The 25,601-nt window shown below is 41.7% G+C and overlaps 1 protein-coding gene across 1 annotated transcript; it reads left to right on the top strand.

Annotated features, from left to right (window-relative positions):
• Positions 1 to 3,339: 3,339 nt before the first annotated feature.
• Positions 3,340 to 24,989, top strand: tapbpl (TAP binding protein like; the record flags this gene model as incomplete). The annotated part of the gene is made up of 20 exons (XM_080858035.1): positions 3,340 to 3,475; positions 3,731 to 3,946; positions 4,206 to 4,484; positions 4,719 to 4,919; positions 4,999 to 5,166; positions 5,536 to 5,639; positions 6,756 to 6,984; positions 11,383 to 11,601; positions 12,415 to 12,609; positions 12,699 to 12,857; positions 13,604 to 13,707; positions 18,233 to 18,440; positions 21,640 to 21,705; positions 22,073 to 22,279; positions 22,625 to 22,903; positions 23,130 to 23,330; positions 23,410 to 23,577; positions 23,708 to 23,811; positions 24,387 to 24,654; positions 24,901 to 24,989. Exons 1-20 carry the CDS (start codon positions 3,430 to 3,432, stop codon positions 24,987 to 24,989), a joined length of 3,510 nt encoding a protein of 1,169 aa, XP_080714161.1. The 5' UTR covers positions 3,340 to 3,429.
• Positions 24,990 to 25,601: the final 612 nt, after the last annotated feature.

Raw genomic sequence — 25,601 nt, 5'->3', positions numbered from 1 at the left:
AGCTTGAAACTTGAATTTTTTGTATAGTTTTATAAATTTGAAAACCATGTCTGGTTCATCTCTCCAGTATGCTCCTTTCTGTCGTCTTACTCAGTAGAGCTTACTTCTCATGGTTTTAGCAGACACACACACACACACGCGCACACACACACACACACACACACACACACACACACACACACACACACACACACACACACACACACACACACACACACACACACACACACACACACACAGACACACACATACACACACACACACACACACACAAACACACACACACACACACACACACACACACACACACACACACACACACACACACACACACACTCTCACACATTCACTCACTCCACTGATGTGTTTCTTTGTCTCTGTCAGCTTGGTGTCAGCGTTCAAGTCCAGCTCTAGCGGCCACCATGGTGTCTGGCTCCAACTAGTGGATCATGTGAGGTATTGCACATCTGACAGCAGCAGTAGGCATGCAGTCCCTACTAACCATACCCTCTGCTCTAAGCTCCCTGAGGGAGTGACGTCCCTCCCCAGCGGTGACATGGGGGCAGCACTCGGGGTGGAGGAGGACGGCAGGTTTGGGGTGGCGGGGGTCCTCCTTCGGGCAGTGGCCAATCAGGAAGGTACATATGGTGTTTACACCCACGTTTCTCCGTATCATCACTGGATCAGCAGCACCATGCAGCAACACTGTGAGTAGTCTTCAGCATTAACACAGCACAATCTCTTACGTCTTTAAAAAGATGATCAATATCAAAAACATAAATTATAAATACAGTACAGTGGTTTTCACTCACCTTACCATGAACAGTGTTTCATTGGCCTGATGCAGAAGCAGAACGGTGAATAGTCAGAACAGTAATAAATATATTTTTATATAATTTATATAATTAATTTTCTCTTTTGCCGCAGATCCATGTTTTACTCTGATTATAGGTTGAGAGGCAGCAGCACAGCCACTAAGCTTTTAGCGTGTACATTTAGTAATGCAAATGCTTATGCTAAAAATGATATGAGGTGCCTGAATAGGGTATGGGAATAGGCACTGGCTCCAGCATTTCCTGATAATTTTCCGTCACAGACTGTGATCCCCCTGAACTACCAGACCTGGTTGAGGTGGTGAACAGCAGCATAAGATATGAGCACAACAGTGAAATCCAGCTCAAATGTGCGGAAGTGTCGAAGTACTACAGGCTAGAGGGACAAGGTTGGAGCGCTGTCGCCAGAATACTGCTCACACATACGGGCCATGCTGATGCAGATGATAGGCTAACTGCACTGGGCTGTGTTCTGTCCTACACACAGAGACCTACACATGCGCTGATGATGGACTGTGGAGATCTGGGGCTGGACATTCCATGTGGCCAAAATGTGTTCCAGGTAGTGTGGTAGTCTGCTTTGTCACCTAGCCCCAGACATATGTGTACAGTCAGACATGATCATTATCAAGAAAATAAATGTTTTCCCTCCCTGTTAAAGGTAGGGGATCGTGAGCCAGTAAGAGCAAGGTAGAATAACTCTCAGGAGGACTTGGAGATGTAGTTGTAAGATGGGTTTCTTTATTTCCCTCAAATAAGGCCAATAAGGTGGTAAAATAACATAATTACTTATACTTATAAAACACTTAATGGATATGACAATCAAAACCAATTAGGCACATAAGCAATAGAAAATACAAATGGGACCACTGGTCATGGTAAATTGTGAGAGCTATAAGACAAGTCTACACGTTAGCAGCTCTCCCGACAGAATGAAGAGCCACACCTTACATCACACTCCCTCCCTCTCTCTCTCTCTCTCTCTCTCCCCCACCCTAGAATGTGGAATCACAGACACCCCTAGCCATAGCAGTGTTCGTATCCTGGGTGGCCGAGTGGCGAGGCTGGGGGCGCTGCCCTGGCACCTCCTGGTGAGGGAGCCGCACCGTGCTAGCGCCTCCCTGCTCAGCGATCGCTGGGCTCTCACCGCCGCCTCTGTGGTGGACGGCTACAGTGACCAGAACTTCACCTTATATGGAGGCATCGTCGACGGCCAAGACAACAAGCGAGTAATTATGGTGAGCGAGAAGGTTGTCGTTCACCCCGGCTTCCAGAAGGGTCTGTCTGATGACGAACACAGGAGCTACGACAATGACATCGCCCTGATCAAGCTCTCCTCCAGGGTGAGGCTCAGCCCCGCTCTCCTCCCCGTGTGTCTGCCAGAGAGGGCGGAGGACCCTGCCTTGGAGGGGAAGATGGGGACGGTGTCTGGGTTTGGAGCCTGGGAGAAGGGCCGGAGGAGCAGGAAGCTTCGCTACGCAGCCATCAGGGAATACTCCCAGGAACAGTGCCAGGAGACGCCCATGGCCTTCACCCACAACATGTTCTGTGCAGGGCTGGGTGGCTCAGACACCTGCCAGGGGGACAGTGGAGGGGCTCTGGTTCAGCCCATGGTGGGGGTATGGTCGCCTGGGCAACCCTATCGAGTGAAGGGCATTGTGTCCTGGGGACCAGCTTGTGGAAGTAAGACCTACTATACCAAAGTACAGAATTACCTGGACTGGATTAGAGAAACTATGGAGAAGGAGAAATAGGGCAGTTCCATGCAAGATGTTACATACATGATATATAACACATTACCCGACACAACACTAGGATTAGATACATTGGAATGAATATGAATCACCTCCTCTCAATCCCCACAATGAAGTGGTATTTGGTCTGTCATTTGAAATGTTTACTTGACAGTGAAATTAATGGACCGATTTCTTGATCAATAAATCTGTATGTATCTGTATTGTACTACTAATCGTTATTGGCCACAGGTTTGCCAGTTTTGTACATAATACCACTGCCCACTTTACTTACCTTTTGTAATTGGGTCATTTGTCTATAATTCTTTTACACTTATTTTGCATAAATGACCTTATGTATGAGACGTGAAATACCCGTGCCTTGCCATGTCATATTACAGGGCCAACTACACAAAACCATTCGTTGAAGCGCATGTCTGATAGGCTACAGAACTGGAAGACACCCCTGTGATGTCAGCTTCTTCCACTTCTGTGATTCGTCAAAGGTGTTTCACGCTTTGGTTGTGAAAATAAAGCGGATCATTATTTACTTTCACTTCTCACGGGAGACTTTTGACGACACAGCTTCCGGGCTCTATTGCCCTTCAACGGAATAGTGTTGTGGTAAAGCGTCAGAGGTTTTATATGTACATTTAATGTATGTACTGTTACGTTTGTTTGTAAAATAAATTTGAGCAAAGTGAAAGACATTTGTGAAAACGAAAGCGAAAGTTTTTTTGTATGTAGGCTGACTTCAAGAATCAATCTTTCCTGTACGAAATGCGTAATATTTTTTTCATATTTTAATTATCTTTAGCTTACCAATGACAATCCTTTGAGCAGACACATATACCAGCCAAGTTATGCTTAACGTCTTCATGATAGGATGCTTGGTCTCATCAGCATACGGTAAGATATATGTAGAGCTAATAATTATATTATTACAGACATATTTTATAGTTCTACATGACAATAAAAGAGACGTAGAAAGCTTGTGTGAAATTTGTTCAAAAGGACTTTTCTTAGTGTATCTTTCGTGTTGCAAGTGTGAAAAGAACCATAGGAAGCAGACGAGCAGTCTGAAATTTGTGTAGCTCTGTAAATCTGCGCCCCCTAGTGTGCAAAATGTGTATCACGTCAGAAAATCTCGCTTTTCCTTGACAGCTCTTGAGGGCGCAGATGTGGTGCTGTCCTGTTTCCTTGTAGAGGAGGGAGGTGGAATGATGGGGGGTATGGGTGGAGGAGGGCTCTTCACCCGGACACCGGTGATGTTGGTTCTCAGGGATCTGCCGGCCGCCCCCGACTCCTCTCTGGACTCTGTGACCCCATTTAACCCCCCCGAGAACCCCAGTGCAGACGATCTCATCTTTGAAGTGAAAGGTTGGTCAGTAAAACCCAAGGTCTCAATCTGACAGAGCCATACACAACCTCAGCTGCATCAGCTAAACTGCCTGAACTGATGATTGATCCCTATGTTGTTATACTGGTATTATAGCCTAATATGGTATTTGTGAATAAATTGGATGCAGTTCTTGTTACAGATTACTTCATCTACCCATCTTTGTTCCTTTTTATGTTGTACACCGGACACACACACACACACACACACAAAATACACTAACACTGATCTGTGGAGCAGGCTCCTCAGTGGAGATCCCGGATGCTGAGTCCCTCCTCCATGCTGACTGTAATGAACAGGAAGTAAACTGTGAGATCAGTCGCTACGTCACCCGTGGCTCTGACCCCGGTGCTCGATCCACTCACTTCATTGGCTCCCTGCAGGTGGGGGGGGAGGGGATCAGCCTCACCATGGTTTTGCAGGTCTTAACCAATGAGGAGGCAGCATCTGAAACTCAACCTCTGATACAGAGCAAGCTGGAACTCCCTCTTAGCCAATCAGGGACCCTGCTCACAGAGGGTGAGGTCTACCACTGTGAATGCTGAATGTGTATAGACTGTAGACTAATGTTTACAGCTTTGCATAGAGGCTTCTGCAACACACATTATTTTACAGTGTATGCTATAGGTAACACTTAAAGCCGTAAAGTCTTAATGTGGGGTCCTATTTTAGCCAAAAGTAGATCTTAAAAGCTCCACAGCCTCATTACATTATGTCTCCCTGTCTCTCTCTCCCTCTGTCTGTCTCCCACAGTTGTGTTTGTGGTGTTCTCTCGCTCACAGTCCCTTACTGCTCCACTGGGAGGCGACACACAGCTGGACTGCGGCTTCAGGCAGCAGGACACGCCCCCTGTAGGAGGGCTGGGGCTTGAGTGGCGGCTGCAGTACAAAGGAAGTGGTCATAAAGTCCTGGAGATGAGCACAGTTGAGGAGGAGGCAGGGGCGGGGCCTCATGGTGAGTGACAGCTCAGTCAGCCACTTAGATTAATAAACCTGAAAACCTCCAGCTTCTAGCTGTTTGTTTTGATTGACAGTGTCTGCAGGGCGGGAGGGCGCTAGTGTGGACCCCGTCCTGGCGGTGGAGGAGGGTAATGTGTCTCTGACGCTGACAAAGCTCAGAGTGGCTGACGAAGGAACATACATCTGCACTGTCACTACTGGAAAGTTCCAGACCCAACAGATTGTCAAGCTACATATCACAAGTAAGTCCCCCCACCCGCCCACACATACACACACTTACTCATTCACTGAAACACACCTGGAAGAGGCAAAACCTTTCAGAGCCATCTAGTTACCATCTGTATTCCTATACACACGTATTGTCCATAATATAGGAATGTTACCCTTATTTCCCATGTTTTTGACTTCTGGTTACACCCCATTACTAGTTGGTGTGGGGTCTTCTTCTCATCTCAATGTGCATGCGTGCTTAATGACGCCATCTTTGGCACCTGACATGGTACCTTCACCTGTCCTGACTAGTTGGCATGACAGCCGATACATGCTTCTGTGCAGCCTTGCCATGAGATAGTTAAAAGTGTGTGTCTCCTACGTTGTCTCCTTTCCTCCAGAACCTCCTACTTTGTCTCTCTCTGAGGAGAAGGTGATATATCAAGAGGAGCCTGCCCAGAAACTCAGCTGTCACTGCAAGAACTACTATCCTCTTGATGTGGAGGTTTGTCTTTTACAGCAGGTCTTCAACTGTTACTAGGGGAATTTACATCCATCCATTCATTTAGCAGAACTTTGTATTCACAGTGACTTACGTACATGTCTTGAAATAACTTGTTTTGAAATAACTTTTTTCAAATTATGCTCTATTTCCCCTTAACTCTGAACACAACCACACAGCTGTACACTCATCTTCACAAACGTTAAACTCCCATGTTAAAACCAGTCTCTCCACTCAAAACCATGTCATCTTACATCTTAACCTAACTCACACAAAAGCCATCAAATACACATCCGGTACAAAATTACACACTGTTGAGATCAATTCAGAACACTACCATAAAATCCCGTTTCTGCAATAAGGAATGGTTTTACCCAAAAACAATCTCTTTAAAAGATGAACACAATATAAAGACACAACACATTTGTTTAATCCTAAATGTAGTATAGTAAAATAAACTGAAATTCCGTGGAAAAAGTAAATGAACGTTCAAAATATGCAACTGATACGTAAATATCATAGAATACAGTAAAATTGTATACAGTAATTGTATTTTTTATTATAATTATATTTACCAATATAAACCAATGAAAAAAACTGTAAGTCCATGTGCATCCCTTTTATCAATCTATCCTGAGGTTCTGATTGGTTTTAAGAATTATGTACCAGTTGGGTTCGAGCTGTGATGACTTGAGTTAATGATACTGAATGACAGTGCTTAGTAATGGTGCAGCAAGTGCAGCACATGGTGCAGCAAGTGATGTTTGAAGGGATTTGTGTGTAGAGTTTTGCACAAATAGTTCAACAAATCTGAATCATGTGTGAAAACAGAGGAAATGTGTTAGTGTATAGTTTTAGGAAATGGGTCTGTCTTTTGGTAGATGGCATCATGGTTTAGAATGTTATGTTAATAGGCCCAGTGTGTAAGTCATTGAAAAAACTGTAATACTCAATGAGTAACTTAACCCACATCGATAATACACAGCAGCTAACTTAAACAGCCACCTTGGTCTACAACTTGAGCTACAGAAATAGAATAGTCTATACACATATTTGTTATTGCACATCACGCTCGTTTGGCCTGTAATTACAATCTGTCAACCTTATCTGGGCTTGTAGGTTGAGTGGCTGTCAATCAGCTCATCGGAGGCAGAGCCCGCCTCTATCACTGAGGGGACATCCCTGTCCAGTCACAGGCAGCATGGTGATGGAACTTTCTCCGTCACCGCCTACCTACTGCTTCGCCTTTCGGCACTCCCTCCCGGGACCAACGTCACCTGCAGGGTTACCCATCAGGCACTGGGCTCGGCAGTCGATGTCAGCACCAGGGTCCTCGCCGCAGAGACAGGTGAGCAGCACCATGGAATCTCTGTGACTCTGTTCAGAGGGCAGAGAGTACTTTTTCATATCCAGAGTTTAACTGGGGACAAGCCTGGTAGACCTTTTTAGGAAGTCTGACATGCTATGATGTTTTTGTATATTTCTTCTAACTAAGAACATTGATGCACAAGTGGCATATATGTCGAAGATAAAAGGTTTCTGGGGGTGTTCTTTTTAAAAACTTGCGGAGCTTTAAAGGCATATTGACAACAAGAACTAAAAACTGAATGTCCCTCCAGGGGGATATAGTCACCAGAGGGTTTAATGCTATGCAGGTCCTATGCAATGACTGCTGAGGTTTTTGCACAGAGCTAGCCATACTTCCATACTTTATATACCACTGCTAACAATGCAATTGTCTCTGTGTTCATAGGTGACAACTTCTATGGCATCATGGTATCAATACTGGTCGTGACAGTTGGAACAGCCATCTTTTATCAAGTGATGGGTGGTGCAGTTTGAGTTAAGACTGAATATTTTGGAGATAAAACCCTTATTCTACAACGATGCTCTGAAAACTATTTTTATGTTACTTTTTGTGCTTGTGCTTCTTGTCAATGCTTAGAAACAATTTTGTGCATGTAGAACATTTTGAGTGAATCTTAAAATTAAGATTCAATTTGGTACATGTAGGAAATGTAGAGGGAATATCTAATTAAATTCAGATATGAACTGACAGTAGCAGTTTGGCCTTTTGTCATGTTCTTGTTATCTTTAGAGGAATTACTGTGATTGTCAGATCTGTGAGTAACGTGTAAATGAAGATAGATTATCGGGCATTTGGTCTTTTATCGCCCCATTAGGGACTCTCTTTCCCAGAATGCACCTCAGTCTGTGGTGGATCTGGACCAGATGTGTTGTAGATGAGTCCATGATTGTGTTTTTATACTTGTTTTTTTGGATAATTGTGTATACCGTATTTGGTTTTTTTCAAGTGTGTGTGTTCCCTTGTGTACCAAGTCAACACATGCTGTGTCATGTGTTTAATGTCTGCATTGCTGTTACTGTGGTTTGTTGAAGTGCAAATGTATTTGATAACATTTATTTAGTTTTTTGTTGTTAATTTAAGACCTAAACTGATCATGAACTGGATATTTGAACTGTAGACCACTGGGAATGTCTTCTTTAATGCCGTTTCTTTTTAATCTTTTTTACTCAACAATGTGTGTAATTGGCCTTTAGGAGAGGCACTGTGCTTTTTGTTTAAATGACAATCTGCCATTTTTCTGCTACAGTTGCTTACAATCAAAACCTTCCAAAAATGCAAACTGAGTTTCATGTTGATGATTTCTTTATTGGCATCAGCAATAGTGTTAAGCAAGTAAGCTTGCATTGGCACTTTCCCTGGTTAAGGAAGACCGTTATCTAATGTGTTTATAAGTTCACAGTTCCTCTCAGTATCATTCTAAACATTTTGGTTTTAAGTTCTGACAAAATTCGGCATCACAAGAATGTACAGATAAGACATTTATTGTCAAAAAAGTATTTTCTCTTTTTACCTACAGCACCTAAGCACACAGCAAATCACACATAAAGGTATTAGACTGGAAAATCTGACAGAGATAAAAACTCTTTGATTTACTCCAGCTATAACCGCTGATAAAACTCTCATAGTGGGAGATTTTAATATCCACATGGACAATGAAAATAATAGCCTTACAATCACATTCCAATCACTAAAAGACTCTCTTGGGTTTTTACAACATGTAAACACACAAACTTATAACCACAACCGCATCATTGACCTTGTATTACTGTAACATATGGGATAGAAATTGACCACCCTAGAGTTCTACCTCAAAATACTGATCATCACCTATTTCATTCAACAGGCAATCAGAATTCTGCGCTACATCAGAACTGACCCATTTCTACAGGCGTTTATCTGACAAGACACAGATTTCATGTCAAAACTACAAGCCTCAGCTCTTACTCCTGGAACCCCATATCGACCTTCCAAAAGATGGCATCATAAGTCTGCTTCGAAGAACCCTTGACACTAGGGTTAGTTAACTGGGTTACACACAGTTAGTGTTAGTTAACACTGTTGCACCACTGAAAAAGAGAATAAGAAAACAGAAAAGACTCGCCCTATGGTACACTGACCTGACTCTTGCACTTAAACAAATGGAAACTAGAAGACAAATGGTAATCGACTAATCTGGAAGTATTCCACCTGGCATGCAAAGATAGGCTTGTCATTTATAAAAGAACACTTTCTGATGTAAAATCAGCTTACTATTCTTCATTGATTGAAAAAAATAAAAACAACCCAAGGTTTCTCTTTAACACCATTTCTAGACTAACAAAAAAAAAACACAATACAAAACAGCATTCCGTTCTTATAATCTGTAACAGTAATGATTTCATGACTTTTAAAGTTCTATTTGCGATCATTATCGGGAAATAAATATAGCTGTGTGTCAAAGGCAAAGGTTTCAGTGCATATTCTGAGTACTGACATAAATGATAAAGCTAACCTGGCGATTTGTCCGCGGTGTTAACAACCAGTTTGAAGTGACAGAGGAATTACTTTGTGTTAAAACAATGCAAGGCCATACCATAGCTGAGGATGTATTTGAGCAACTGTCAGACGCAGGAGGAATAACAACAGACCATCCACCATCAATGATCAGCATATCAGTAAACTATTCATTTTAGATCACTATGAAAAGATGCTGCATTTTGACACACAAATGAAATTGTACACTTTAAATATATTTATTATAAATAAATGTACTTTATAAAATAAAATAATTCAGATTTTTGCTAACACTTTGTTCAGTTTTTTGCTTTGTTTGTTTGTTTGCAGCCTTGTTACCAACACAAAAGTGGTGCAGTAAAGCATTTGCATTTGAATGTATGAAGGAAAATTATAGATGTAGTTGTCAATGAAGACATTATCCCTCTTTTACGGCTGTATATGTAAGTCATGGGCTATCAATGACACAAAGTGATCCAAAAATGCAACGGTACCAAACACCTTTATTCAAAGAGCACCTTTTTTTCAGATTTTAACAATACACCCCAAAAATGTAATTTTTTTCCTTTATTCCTATCAAAATGAAACTTTACACAATTAAAGAACCCATGAAAAGTAAACATCTTTTGTACTACAAGTTTCTTTGGAAAATGAATTGTAATATGCAAATGAGCTCCACACTTATTGAATATGTCCTAATTTGCATAGTTAGAAACACCATACCCCTGGCAGGTACTACCAAACCAGGCAGTTTTCAGGTTAGAGGCCAGTCTAAAAGCCTCATCCTATCTATTGGCAGTAGGATGATAGGATGAAGATTGGGCCGATGTATTTGTCATACGTATGAATGGTGTTTCTGCCTATATGCAAATTAGGGCATATTCAATAAGTTTGGAGCTCATGTGCATATTCAAATTAATTTCAAAAGAACTTGTAATACAACTAACGTTACTTTTCATGAATACTTTTACAATGTAAAGTTTTATTGTGGTAGGAGTAAAGGAAAAAAATAAGCCTATTTGGGTTTATTTTGGGCATATTGATTAGTGTATAGCTCATTTGCATAAAACAATTCATTTTCAAAGAAACTTGTAATACAATTTTTTTTTTTTTACTTTTCATGGGTACTTTCATTGTGTAAAGTTTCATTTTAATAGGAGTAAAGAAAAAAAATTGGGGGTGTATTGTTGTCTGGCATTTTTAGCACACATCTCAAATTGATGTGAATTAATCATATTTCCTCAACTAGGATTTCTTAGGATTTTTGGTATGTTGTTCTGGACACCTCATAGAAATTATCTATGCTGAAAAAAAGCAGTCGTAAAACTACTTTGCCTGGACTATGAACTCATTTCCCTTTGAACGTGTGATGTCAGCTTCTTCCGCTTCTGTGATTCGACACAGGTGTTTTGTGCAATTGTTGTGACAATTAAGCAGCTCTTACTTTCACTTCTCAGGGGAGACTTTTGGCGACTCTTGGCGACACTGCCTACGGGCTCTATTGCCCTTCAATGGAATGTAGGAAAAGCGTAATCATATTTTAATTATCTTTAGCATACTTATGACAATCCCTTGAGCAGACACATCTACCAGCCTAATTATGCGTAACGTCTTCATGATAGGATTCTTGGTCTCATCAGCATACGGTAAGATATATGTTTAGCTAATAATTCTAAAATTACAAACATATTTAATAGCATTAAATGACAATGAAAGGGTCGAAGAAAGCCAGTGTTACATTTGTTCAAAAGGACTTTTCTCAGTGTACCTTTCGTAGTAGACAAGGAAACAAGCAGGGTCTGCCATTTGTGAAGCTCTGTGCAGCTGCGCCCCCTAGTGTCAAAAAGCTGTATCATGTCAGAAATTCTCACTTTTCCTTGACAGCTCTTGATGGCGCAGATGTGGTGCTGTCCTGTTTCCTTGTCGATGGGCGAGAAAGGATGATGGGGGGTATGGGTGAAGGAGGAGGGCTCTTCACCACCACGCCAGTGATGCTGGTCATCAGGGATTTGCCGGCCACCCCCGCCTCCTTTCTGGACTCTGTGACCCCATTTAACCCCCCCGAGAACCCCAGTGGAGATGAACTTATCTTTGAAGTGAAAGGTTGGTCAGTAAAACCCAAGGTCCCAATCTGACAGAGACATATACAACCTCAGCTGCATCAGCTAAACTGCCTGAACTGATGAATGATCAATCCCTATGTTGTTATACTGGTATTATAGCCTAATTTGGTATTTGTGAATACATTGGATGCAGTTCTTGTTACAGATTACTTCACCTACCTTTCTATGTTCCTTTCTCACTGTTTCTATTTATGTTGCACACACACACACACACACACACACACACACACACACACACACACACACACACACACACACACACACACACACACACACACACACACACACACACACACACACACACACACACACACACACTGATCTGTGGAGCAGGCTCTTCAGTGGAGATCCCTGATGCTGAGTCCCTCCTCAATGCTGACATCAACAAACAGGAAGTGATTTGTGAGATCAATCGCTACGTGACCCGTGGCTCTGACCCCGGCGCTCGATCCACTCACTTCATTGGCTCCCTGCAGGTGGGGGGGGAGGGGATCAGCCTCACCATGGTCTTGCAGGTCTTAACCAATGAGGAGGCAGCATCTGAAACTCAACCTCTGATACAGAGCAAGCTGGAACTCCCTCTTAGCCAATCAGGGACCCTGCTCACAGAGGGTGAGGTCTACCACTGTGAATGCTGAATGTGTATAGACTGTAGACTAATGTAAACAGCTTTGCATCCAGGCTTCTAAAACACTCATCATTATACAGTATATGCTATAGGTTACACTTAAAGCCTTCTGTCTCCCTTCTCTCTCTCCCTGTCTCTCTCTCTCCCTCTCTCTGTCTCCCACAGTTGTGTTTGTGGTGTTCTCTCGCTCACAGTCCCTTACATCTCCACTGGGGGGCGACACACAGCTAGACTGCGGCTTCAGGCAGCAGGACACGCCCCCTGTAGAAGGGCTCGGGCTTGAGTGGCGGCTGCAGTACAAAGGAAGTGGTCATAAAGTCCTGGAGATGAGCACAGTTGAGGAGGAGGCAGGGCCTTATGGTAGGTGACAGCTCAATTGCCCACTTAGATAATTTCATTTGAAAAACCTCCTGCTTCTAGCTGTTTGTTTTGATTGACAGTGTCTGCAGGGCGGGAGGGGGCTAGTGTGGACCCCACCCTGGCGGTGGAGGAGGGTAATGTGTCTCTGACGCTCACAAAGCTCAGAGTGGCTGATGAAGGAACATACATCTGCACCGTGTTTTCTGGAATGTTCCAGATCCAACAGACTGTCTTACTACACATCACACGTAAGTTACCATCTCTATTCCATCAATACCCACTTAGTAACCATCTCTGTTCCATCCATACCCACTTAGTAACCATCTATTTTCCATCCATACCCACTTAGTAACCATCTCTATTCCATCCATACCCACTTAGTAACCATCTATGTTCCATCCATACCCACTTAGTAACCTGTTACATTCATACCCAGTAACCATCTATGTTCCATCCATACCCACTTAGTAACCATCTATGTTCCATCTAACACTCTAAGTAACCATCTATGTTCCATCCATACCCACTTAGTAACCATCTATGTTCCATCTAACACTCTAAGTAACCATCTATGTTCCATCCATACACTCTAAGTAACCATCTATGTTCCATCCATACACTCTAAGTAACCATCTATATTCCATCCATACAAACTTAGTAACCATCTTTATTCCATCCATACACACTTAGTAACCATCTCTATTCCATCCATCCATACACACTTAGTAACCATCTATATTCCATCCATACACACTTAGTAACTATCTCTATTCCATCCATACACACTTAGTAACCATCTCTTTTCCCATACAACCCATGTTGAACACCATAACTAGTTGATATGAGGTGTTCTTCTTATCTCCAAGTGCTTGCGTGCTTAATGATTCCATCTTTGGCACCTGACATAAGACCTTCACCTGACATAAGACCTTCTTTGTAGCCTTGCCATGAGAGAGTTAAAAGTGCGTCTGAACTATGTTGTCCTTTCCTCCAGAACCTCCTACAGTGTCTCTCTCTGAGGAGAAGGTGATATATCAAGAGGGGCCTGCCCAGAAACTCAGCTGTCACTGCAAGAACTACTATCCTCTTGATGTGGAGGTTTGTCTTTTACAGCAGGTCTTCAACTGTTACTAGGGGAATTTACATCCATTCATTTGGCAGAACTTTTTATCCACAGTGACTTACGTATATGTCTTAAAATTATACTCCATTACCCCTTAACTCTTAACACAACCACAAAGCTGTACACTCTTCTTCACAAACTTTAAACTACCATGTCAAAACCGGTCTCTCCACTCAAAACTATGTAATCTTACGTCTAAACCAAACTTTGCCTTCAGTCTGATTACAAAAGCCATCAAATACACATACGCCCTTGTGTGGCCCTTTTGTCTTTCTATCCTGAGGTCCTGATTGGTTTGTAAACAATTCTAAGAATTGTGCATCAGTTGGGTTGAGCTGTGATGACTTAATTATACTGAATGCCAGTGCTTAGTTAATGAGCACAGGGTGTAACCTAGGATATATGAATGTGTGTAGAGTTTTGCACAAATAGTTCAACAACAGTGGTACAGGAGGTAGAAAAGTTGTTTAGTAATCCGATGTTCGATTCCCTGTCGAAGCGTCCTTGAGCAAGACATTGGGCCTCATTTATAAAACGTACTTACGCACAGAACTGATCTTCGACTGTGCGTGCGATCAAATCCACGTCTAAGTACAGATTTATAAAAAACGTCTTAGGTGTATGAAAGGACGTATCTCTACGTCTGGTTTCAGTTCGTGTAAGTACATTTCCTTGCGGCAATACTGGAGTACTGCAGGAATTCAGGACTCTCCGAGCGCCGACTGCCGACACGCAGTTTCATCATCATCATCGTCAGCACCACCGTCACCATTTGGGCTAATGGTGAAAGGCCAAATTAATATTTCGCTCAATAAAATCAAATAAACTATTAGAATAATTTACACATGAATGAGATTCACATCTTATAGGTATTCCGTTTTAATTTCACAAGTGTAAAACATTTTGCTCGAACTAAACCTATAAAAAGCAAGGGCGTAACCACGCATTCTTTGGGGGGGACGTGTCCCCCCCAATACTGAGAAAGTACCAATCTGTCCCCCCCAATATACAACAGAAAATATGTTAAATATGTGTTCTCCTTTTATGAACCCTGTCAATGGATCGGTCTCCCGTTATGTCCTATTTATTTTCAATGTATTTCCGTTTGTTATGAAAAACATAAGCGTGTGACTCCCCCCTCCACACTTCGGTGAATTTGTTTGAATCCACCTTGCGTCGTTCTGCGTTGTCATGGTTACCTAACACTTCAGTCAGTGGAGCTCAAAGAAAGTAACGTTGGTGGAGAGATTTTCAAGACAGTAAGGAAGTTGATACCGATCTTAATGTGTAAGCAGATAAATCGTGTTGCCTCATAAAATCTGAATATAAAATGATAGATCATAAACCAGGGGCACCTTGCAACCGATTAAGTGAACTTATTTTGTTTAATTTTAAGAGTTAGAAATAAAATAGTCCCGAGAAGCACAGGACTCCCCCCTGTATGAGTGAGATTATTGTGGCAAGTGCACGGATTTGGTCGCGATTGGGCCTCGCGAGCGTGCAGTCAGTGATAACGTCTAGTAAACAGATTTAGGAGACTGTCTGACCCAAGCTGGTGAAAGCTGACATAACAAGATGCTGGATATAAAGGTAAAGCACATGAAGTTTAAAATAGTAAAAGAAACTAAATGGTTAAATCGTCACGAGCAAATGGTAGATGTCGTTGCTCTCTTGAATCATGCCTATTCAGTAGCTCCGTCAGCTATAACTAGCTAGTGAACTCTAGCCTACAACGTTAAACTACTCACTTGAGCTGCAAATCCCTGTGCTAAAGTATAATTAGCACCTTTTTAAGCAGATGTCTTTAACATTTATGTGTTCATTTCTCTTTAGAACCCACTAGAGGACACTATTTAAAAGAATATTTTCAAAAAAATCTAATGGGGGAGCATGCCCCCTGACCCCCCTAGTTTTGCTGGGTAACAGGAAAAATAGGTTTTATCTAAGAGCTTAGCCAACCCAAAATATGGGAACCTAGATTTGCCCCTGCCATGAAGGTTAGTCGCTGTTCTTCTGATAAAATGACAAGTGGTAACAAGACAGGCATGCTGAAAGCAGTGGCCAGACTAGACAGGGACATGCTCTGGACATGTGGGTGATCAGGTGTGAAATTTGAATGTACGACTAGACAGCCTTACAACATTAGTTTTAATCTAGGCCTACTATTCGCACATTTAGAACATAATATCTCAGAGATATTATACTATTCCTTTAGATGTGAATTCAAGTGATCAATGTAGTCCTCGAAAAACTATTTTCTAAATGTGCGAATGTTCATATAAATATAGAATTGAAGGCAATGCACGTCATTTTTATTTTTTATTTGGACCCCCCCAATGTCTATAACATGGTTACGCCCTTGATAAAAAGACTAATAGTGGCTTAGTTTTCAGTAGGAGATATGGCTGCATTGGTGTTGTTAGAGGATATTGCCAACTGCGCAATAGGGAGAGAGAGGGTTTTTTTGTGGTCGTGCAGACTTTTTGACACAGGATGATGTATGTCTGATAAGCAGGTACCGCTTGCCGAGAGCGTTTTGCCCAAATGGCCTCTCGTCTAGAGAGGCGCACCAGAGGCAACCAGGCCATACATGTTCAGGTATTGTCCGTTCTTGGATTCCTGGCTACAGAAACGTTCCGATGAGAAATTGGAGACCAGTCAAGCAATCCCCTTCATCATTAAGCAGAATTTTGCCCGATGTTCTTCGCAGTATACTATCCCATATGCCCGCAATTTATTAGATTTCCATACAGTGCCCAGCAAAATGTGAAAGAGGATTTCCTGCGTAAAACAGGGTTCCCAATGTATTCTCATCCAGATTTCGCACACTCAGAAAGCCTAGGAAGCCCACTTCAATACAGCACAGGTCGGTAGTGGAGCGCACCAAAGCCTTGGTGCTGCTGTCGCAGATGCGGCTTCTGTCACTGCTCGTGCCGCAGGTGCTGGTGCCTCGGAGACGTGTCTACTACATGTCAAATACTTTGCTTTTGCCATTACGCCGCCAGACAGGCTTTCTAACGATGTTTTGGCCCGCATCTGCTGTTCCATCAGCAGAACGTTGATGTCAACCTCACTTCAATTATTCTGTTTACATGTTTCTTTCTTGCTTGCCACTGTCACAGAGAGTTTGTGCATTGAGGATGCGCTCTGTTTGTGCATTGATAATATGCTGATTAGATTAAATAGGGGCGTTTTGAAGGCGGAGATTCAGTTGCGCACAATTTCACGAGCATTTGTGATTTATAACCGTGATTTGTGATTTATAACCGAAGGATTGGCGTACACGTGTTTTTTGTGTGTACGTCTGTTTTCTGTGGATCTCACTTACGCTCATTTCAGGAAATGTCTAAGACAAAATGTAGGATGGTTTCTACGCAACGTTTTATAAATGAGGCCAATAGATGTGCCGTGTGCCATCAGTGTAAATGTAAAATGTGTATACAATGTTGTAAGTCACTTTGGAAAAAAGCGTCTGCTAATTGTTAATCTGAACCATGTGTGAAAAAAGGGGAATGGTGTTGGTGTATAGTTTTATGAAATGTGACAGTCTTTTGGTAAATGGCACCGAGGTTTAGAATGTTAAGATAATAGGCTCAGTTTTAGTGTGTAGGCGATTAAAAAAACTGTTACTCAATGACTATCTTTAACCCACAGCGATAATGCACAGCGGCTAACTTAAAGATGTTTTGGACTTTTGAGCTCAACAGCCACCTTAGTCTCCCACTTAAGCTACAGTAATAGAATAGTATGTACCAGTGCTGTCAGTTTAACGCGTTATTAACGGCGTTCACGCAAATCCATTTTAACGGCGTCAAATTTTTTATCGTTTTTTTTTTTTTTTTTAGATTAACGTTCTTTTTGGCCTCGCAAACTTTGTAGCAGGCTAACATTACGTTTCAGTGAAAGGTGAGCGCGATACGGCGAAATGGATGTTAAAAAGCTTCTGAAAAGTTTACCTTTAAAAGTTGTGTTGTGCAAAATAAGTGAGCTTTTTGACGCTGGCTGAAAGCACAGAAGAAGTAGGCTTACCTTTTATTGGTAACCTAACTGATATGGTTCATTGTTTTTGATATAAGAGGCCTGACTTCTATGTTCAAAGCAAACTTGAAAAAAAGAAAATATTAAGCCATGGTTTAACTGCACTATCCTTGTTTATCTGAAATGTGCACTTTATAATTGTATTTTGTACCGCCCTGTTTGGCAATGTTGTTTTTCAATAAAATAAAACATTGCATAAAGCAAGCCAATCCACTTTTCCATGTTGATAAGAGCATTAAAATAAAATAAAAATGATGGAAACAAATTATTGATGGGACATTTAGAATAGATAAAAATGTGCGATTAATCGCGATTCATTTTGAGTTAACTATGACAAAAATGCGATTAATCACGATTAAATATTTTAATCGTTTGACAGCACTAGTATGTACATATTTTTAAATACACATCACAATCTTTTGGCCTGTAATTACATTCTGTCAACCTAATCTGGGCTTGTAGGTTGAGTGGCTGTCAATGACCTCATCGGAGGCAGAGCCTGCCTCTATCACTGAGGAGTCATCCCTGTCCAGTCACAGGGAGCACGGTGATGGAACTTTCTCCATCACGGCCTACCTGCTGCTTCGCACTTCGGCACACCCTCCCGGGACCACCATCACCTGCAGGGTTACCCATCAGGCACTGGGCTCAGCAGTCGACGTCAGCACCAGTTTGTACACTTTGGCTGCTGAGGCTGCTGTACTGCCTGGCCACAGAGCTAACCATGCGAAACATCTGCATCTGGGCAAGGCATTTTATCTTCTGAATACTGATGGCCACCTAGAACAATTAACAAACCCAAATGTTGAAAGAAATGACTGGGGAGGGCTTTTACTCTTTCAGCACAGATTTACATTGATTATCTTCCAAACCTCAAAACTAATTAGCCAGTAAAGTACTGTGGAGTTATGTTATACAGTTACAGCATACATACCACTGCTAACAATGCAATTGTCTCTGTGTTTACAGGTTACAACTCCTACTATGGCATCCTAACAATAATATATCATTTTATAACGCTTTTTATAGTCATGGTGTGTTCGTTTGGTGGGGTTGTGAGAAGGTGAATTCCCTCCCTTCTCACCATGGCAAGAAAAATGGATGTTGCCCTTTAAGAGACTTGACTCCACCACCGCAATGGTTTGTTCCGTGCTCCACCATGTTTTGGTGGGGTCAAGTTGGCCCAACTTTTTAAAGGGTGCCTCGTGCAAGCATGGGGAGACAACTTGAGAGAGGCACCTGAATTTAAAGGACTTACCTGATGTGAGGATAATTCTGAACTGGGTATACAGTGTGTTAGATTTAGGTGTTTTTCATATACTTTCAACTCATATGAATTCCCCCCCACAAGAATGCACCTCAGTCTGTGGTGGATCTCGACCAGATCTATTGTATATGAGTCCATGATTGTGTTTTATACTTGTATACTTGTATGTTTGTGGGTTTTTTAAGTGTTTGCCTACCATTGTGTACCAAGACACAGCTTGTAATCTTTGAAATGTCTACATTGCTGTTACTTTGGTTTGTTGAAGTGCAAATGTATTTAGTAACATTTTATTTCGTTTTTTTGTTTATTTAAGACCTAAACTGATCATGAACTGGATATTTGAAATGTAGACCACTGGGAATGTCTTCTTTAATGCCGTCTTTATTTTGTTATTTTTTACTTGAAAATGTGTGTAATATATTTGAATAAAAGCAAATCATCTTGCCTTTAATAGAGGCACTGTGTTTTTTGTTAAAATGACAATCTGCAATTGTTCTGCTATAGTTGCCTACAATCAAAACCTACCAAAAATGCAAACTGAGTTTCATGTTGATGATTTCTTTATTGGCACCAGCAAAAGTGTTAAGCAAGTAAACATGCATTGGCACTTTCCCTGGTAAAGGAAGACCGTTATCTAATGTGTTTATAAGTTCACTGTCTTAATCCTGGAGTCTCAGCTGAGTCATTCACGTAAGAAATTCAAACCCAAACTTCTGTTCATGTTTACAAAGGAACCATTTCATCAGAACCAAACACCAAACAAAATACAAAAATAAATAAAAGTCAAAATGTTTCTAGTTGTGGCATATGCCTAAACACAGTATCAATATGTTTTGTTGACTTTTCCTCTCAGTGTCATTCTAAACATTTTGGTTTAAGAAATGACAAAATGTGGCAGGTTCAATGGCTTCTCAAGAATGTACAGATAAGACATTTATTGTCGAAAAAGTATATTCTCTTTTTACCTAGAGCACCTAAGCACACAGCAAATCACACTGATAGAGGTATTACACTGGAAAACCTGACAAAGATGAAAACTCTTCTCTCTCCATCACCTTGGTTATAAACGCTGATAAATGCCTCATAGTGGGAGATTTTAATATTCACATGGACAATGAAAATAATAACCTAACAATCACATTTCAATCAGACTCTCTTTGGTTTCTCCCAACTTGTAAACACACCAACTTATTACCACAACCGCATCATTGATCTTGTATCAACATATGGCTTAGAAATTGACCACCCTATAGTTCTACCTCAAAATACTGACTTTTCAGATCATCACCTATTTACAGTTAACATGCAATCAGAATTCTGCGCAACATAAGAATAAACCCATTTCTACATTTACCCGTTGTTTATCTGACAACACACAGAATTCAAGTAAAAACTGCCAGCCACACTTGCCTAAGCTCTTACTCCTGGCACCTCATAATAATTGTGCTTCGATGAACCCTTGAAACTGTTGCACCACTGAAAAAGAGAATAAGAAAACAGAAAAGACTCGCCCTTTGGTACACTGACCTGACTCTCGCACTTAAACAAATGGAAACTAAAAGACAAATGGAACTCCACCAAACTTGAAGTTTTTCACCTGGCATGGCAAGATAGTCTTGTAAGCTATAAAAGAACACTTTCTGATGTTAAATCAGCTTACTATTTTTCATTGATTGAAAATAATAAAAACAACCCACCATTTCTAGACTAACAAAGAAACACACTACAATGGAACATTCTGTTCCTATAACCTGTAGCAGAAACTATTTCATGACCTTTTTTAATTACAAAATGTTCACAGTAAGAGAAAAAATGGTCTCCCCCTTGATGACCCTATAACTTTTCCAGGATGCACTTTGCATTTCTGTAACACCCCCACAACCTGGTGCACTCCAACTTATTTCTCTTTGAGTTTAATTGTTTAAGTGACAGTGAAATGAATGGACCAATTTCTTGATCAATACATCTGTTTGCATCTGTTTTTTTTTTTTTTTCTGAACTGAAAGAATCACTATGTCGATTGAATCGTTGACCACGCGTTTGGCATTTCTGTAAATAATACCACTTTCCACTTTGCTTACCTTTTGTAAGGGTTTCATTTGTCTATTATTCCTTTGCACGTGTTTGGCCTAAATGCGAATATTTGTGAAATGGGAAATACACGTGCCTTGCCATGTTTTTTTACGTTAAGGTTCACTACTCAAAACCAAACCCTGAAGCTGAAGTGCAACACAGCCCTGTGATGTCAGTTTATTCCACTTCTATGATTCGACAAATGAGTTTCATGCTTTGGTTGTGAAAATAAAGTGGATCTTACTTTCACTTTTCAGGGGAGACTTTTGGCGACACTGCTTCCGGGCTCTATTGCCCTTCAATGGAATAGCCGCACTGGGACATGGTGTTGTGGTAAAGCGTAGTTACAGTTAACCAAATATTTGTTTGTAAAATACATTTAAGCTGACTGAAAGATATTTGTGAAAACGAAAGCGAAAGTTCTTTTTAATGAAGACTAACTGCAAGAATCAGTCCTTGCTGTAGGAAATGCGTACTCTTTATTAATAATTTAATTATCTTTAGCGTACAATGACAATCCCTTGAGCAGACACATCTACCAGCCTAGTTATGTTCAACGTCTTTATGATAGGATGCCTGGTCTCAGCAGCATACGGTAAGATATGTATAGCTAATCATTCTATTCTTACATAGGCTACTTATTTAATAATATTACATGGCAATGAAAGTGTCTTAGAAAGCTTTTGTTGAAAGCATCTTAAAGTTGTTCAAAAGGACTGAGTGTATTGTCTGGGAATTCCCTGACCCTTCACTGCATTTCATTCACTGCAGAGGCAAAATCAATTTGGCCGGAAGAAGTGGGGCGGGACTTCCCAGACTACTGAGTGTACCTTTCGTTTTGCAAGTGTAAAAAAAAAGATTGGAAAAAAACGAGCAGGGTCTGGAAATTTGTGTAGCTCTGTCCAGCTGCGTCCCCTAGTGTTAAAAAATGAAAATCAGAAAATCTCACTTTTCCTTGACAGCACTTGCGGGCGCAGATGTGGTGCTGCCCTGTGTCTTTGTAGAGGGGGAAGAAGGGATGAAGGGTGGAGGAGGGCTCTTCACCACCACGCCGGCGATGCTGGTTCTCAGGGATCTGCCGACCGCCTCCGACTCCTCTCTGGACTCTGTGACCCTATTTAACCCCCCGGAGAACCCCAGTGCAGATGAACTCATCTTTGAAGTGAAAGGTTGGTCAGTGAAACCCAAGGTCCCAATCTGACAGAGCCATATACAACCTCAGCTACATCAGCTAAACAGCCTGAACTGATGATTGATACCTACGTTGGTATACTGGTATTATAGCCTAATATGGTATTTGTGAATACATTGGATGCAGTTCTTGTTACATATGACTTCACCTACCCATCTATGTTACTTTCTCAATGTTTCTTTTTCTGTTGTATACACACACACACACACACACACACACACACACACACACACACACACACACACACACACACACACACACACACACACACACACACACACACAAACACTAACACTAACACTAACACTGATCTGTGGAGCAGGTTCTTCAGTGGAGATCCCGGATGCTGAGTCCCTCCTCAATGCTGACTTTAACAAACAGGAAGTGATTTGTGAGATCAATCGCTACGTCACCCGTGGGTCCGACCCCGGCGCTCGAACCACTCACTTCATTGGCTCCCTTCAGGTGGGGGGGGAGGGGATCAGCCTCACCATGGTCTTGCACGTTTTAACCAATGAGGAGGCAGCATCTGAAACTCAACCTCTGATACAGAGCAAGCTGGATCTCCCTCTAAGCCAATCAGGGACCCTGCTCACAGAGGGTGAGGTCTACCACTGAATGTATACAGCTTTGGATACCAGCTTCTGAAACAGACATCATTATACAGCATATGCTATAGGTTACACTTACACTTAAAGCCTTCTGTCTCCCTCTCTATGTCTCCCTGTCTCTCTCTCTCCCTCTCTCTGTCTCCTTCTCTCTGTCTCTCTGTCTCTCTCTCCCTCTCTCTGCCTCCCTGTCTCTCTCCCTCTGTCTGTCTCCCACAGTTGTGTTTGTGGTGTTCTCTCGCTCACAGTCCCTTACTGCTCCACTGGGGGGCGACACACAGCTGGACTGCGGCTTCAGGCAGCAGGACACGCCCCCTGTAGGAGGGTTCGGGCTTGAGTGGCGGCTTCAGTACAAAGGAAGTGGTCATAAAGTCCTGGAGATGAGCACAGTTGAGGAGGAGGCTGGTGCGCGGCCTTATGGTGAGTGACAGTTAAATCAGCCACTTAGATTATTTCACCTGACAACTTCCAGTTTCTAAAAGTTTGTTTTGATTGTCAGTGTCTGCAGGGCGGGAGGGAGCTAGTGTGGACCCCGCCCTGGTGGTGGAAGAGGGTAATGTGTCTCTGACGCTCACAAAGCTCAGAGTGGCTGACGAGGGAACATACATCTGCACCGTCACTTCTAGAATGTTCCAGACCCAACAGATTGTCCAGCTACACATCACACGTAAGTCCTTTACCAGAAGAACCTCGCCTGGCCTTACTAGTCGGCATGACACCCAATACATGCTTCTGTGCAGCCTTGCCATGAGAGACTTCTGACTTCTGTGTCATCAACGTTGTCTCCTTTCCTCCAGAACCTCCTACAGTGTCTCTCTCTGAGGAGAAGGTGATATATCAAGAGGAGCCTGCCCAGAAACTCAGCTGTCACTGCAAGAACTACTATCCTCTTGATGTGGAGGTTTGTCTTTTACAGCAGGTCTTCAACTGATGCCAAAGGGGAATTTACTTGAATTCATTTAGCAGAACTTTTTTATCCAAAGCGACATACAAACATGTCTTGAAAATTGTGCTCTGATTGCTTTGTTACAAATTTTAACAATTGTGTGTCAGTTGGGTTTGAGCTGTGATGACTTGAGTTAATGATACTGAATGCCAGTGCTTAGTAAATGACAACATGGTGCAGCAAGCGATGTATGAAGGGAGTTTTGAACAAATAGATCAACAAATCTGAATCATGTTAGAAAAAAGGGGAATAGTGTTTAATGGTTTAGAATGTTAAGTTATATTCAATAAATATATATATATATATAAAAAAAGAATGTTAAGTTATTAGGCCCAGTTATAGTGTAGAAGCGATTTAAAAACTATAACACTCAATGACTAACTTTAACCCACAGAGATAATACACAGTGGCTAACCGTTTCGGTTACCAGAAAGGTTTTTGATATTTGAACTCTGTACAAATTTAAAATTACACATCACGCTTCTTTGGCTTGTGTTCTAATTCAAAATCAACCTTATCTGGGTTTGTAGGTTGAGTGGCTGTCAATCAGCTCATCGGAGGCAGAGCCCGCCTCAATCACTGAGGCGACATCCTTGTCCAGTCACATGCAGCACGGCGATGGAACTTTCTCCATCAGCGCCTACCTGCTGCTACGCCCCTCGACACACCCTCCCGGCACCACCGTCACCTGCAGGGTTACCCATCAGGCCCTGGGCTCGGCTGTTGACGTCAGTTCCGACACTCTGGCTGCTGTACTGCCTGTGCACAGAGCTGGCCATGTGGAACATCTGCTTTTGGGCAAGGCATTTTATCTTATGAATACTGATGACCACCTCGAACAATTAACAAACTCAAATGTTGAAAATAATGATTGGGCATGGCTTTTACTCTTTATGCACAGATTTACAGATTTACCAGAGGTATCTTCCATACCTCAAAACTAATTAGTTTAATTAGCCAGTACAGTACTGTGAAGTTATGTTATACAGTTACAGCATATACAGTATACCAATGCTAACAATGCAATTGTCTCTGTGTCTCCAGGTGCCAACTTCTACGGCATTGTGATATCAGTACTGGTCGTGACAGTAGGAACAGTCTTCTTTTACCAAGTGATGGGAGCTCCAGATTGAGTTATGACTCAATATATTGAAGAGAAAACCCATATCTTGATCTTAAAATTCATGCAGAAAATGAAGATTGAATCTCAAATATAATTACAGTGCATGAAATGCCCTGTATTGTTATTCCTAGGCTTCTTCTTCTTCTTCTTCTTCTTCTTCTTCTTCTTCTTCTTGTTACCTTTTTCTGCGATTAATTCAGCCCGAACCGCTTAACGTAGAAACTTCATTCAAACTTTGTCGCGTAGGTCTTGTAAACTACACTTATGCTATGTATTTTTCACTTTTCTAAACTTTATACTTTTTAAGATATTAAAGAAAAACGAATAGAAATTTCTCCCATTGACTTACATTGGGCCATTATGACATCATAATAGGGTATTTAAACTGGCTTGCACCTGTGCTTCACTGACACCTGCGCCAAATCCAAGGAATCTCTCCTCTCTGTCCCTCTCAATTTAACTGTAACTAGGAACATTAAGACACCATCCATTCTCTATTTTTTCTCTCTCCATCTCTCCATCTTTCTCTTTCAGTTTACTTTCTCTCACACTCAATCTCTCTTCTTCACTCCATTTTTATCTCCTTTTTTCAATATTTTCACTCTCTCTTTATCTCTTCATC

Source organism: Sprattus sprattus, assembly GCF_963457725.1.
Source record: "Sprattus sprattus genome assembly, chromosome: 19".
In the NCBI taxonomy this organism is placed as follows: Eukaryota; Metazoa; Chordata; class Actinopteri; order Clupeiformes; family Clupeidae; genus Sprattus; species Sprattus sprattus.
The sequence above is the reverse complement of the archived record's forward strand: the minus strand, read 5'-3'. Positions and strand labels throughout refer to the sequence as shown.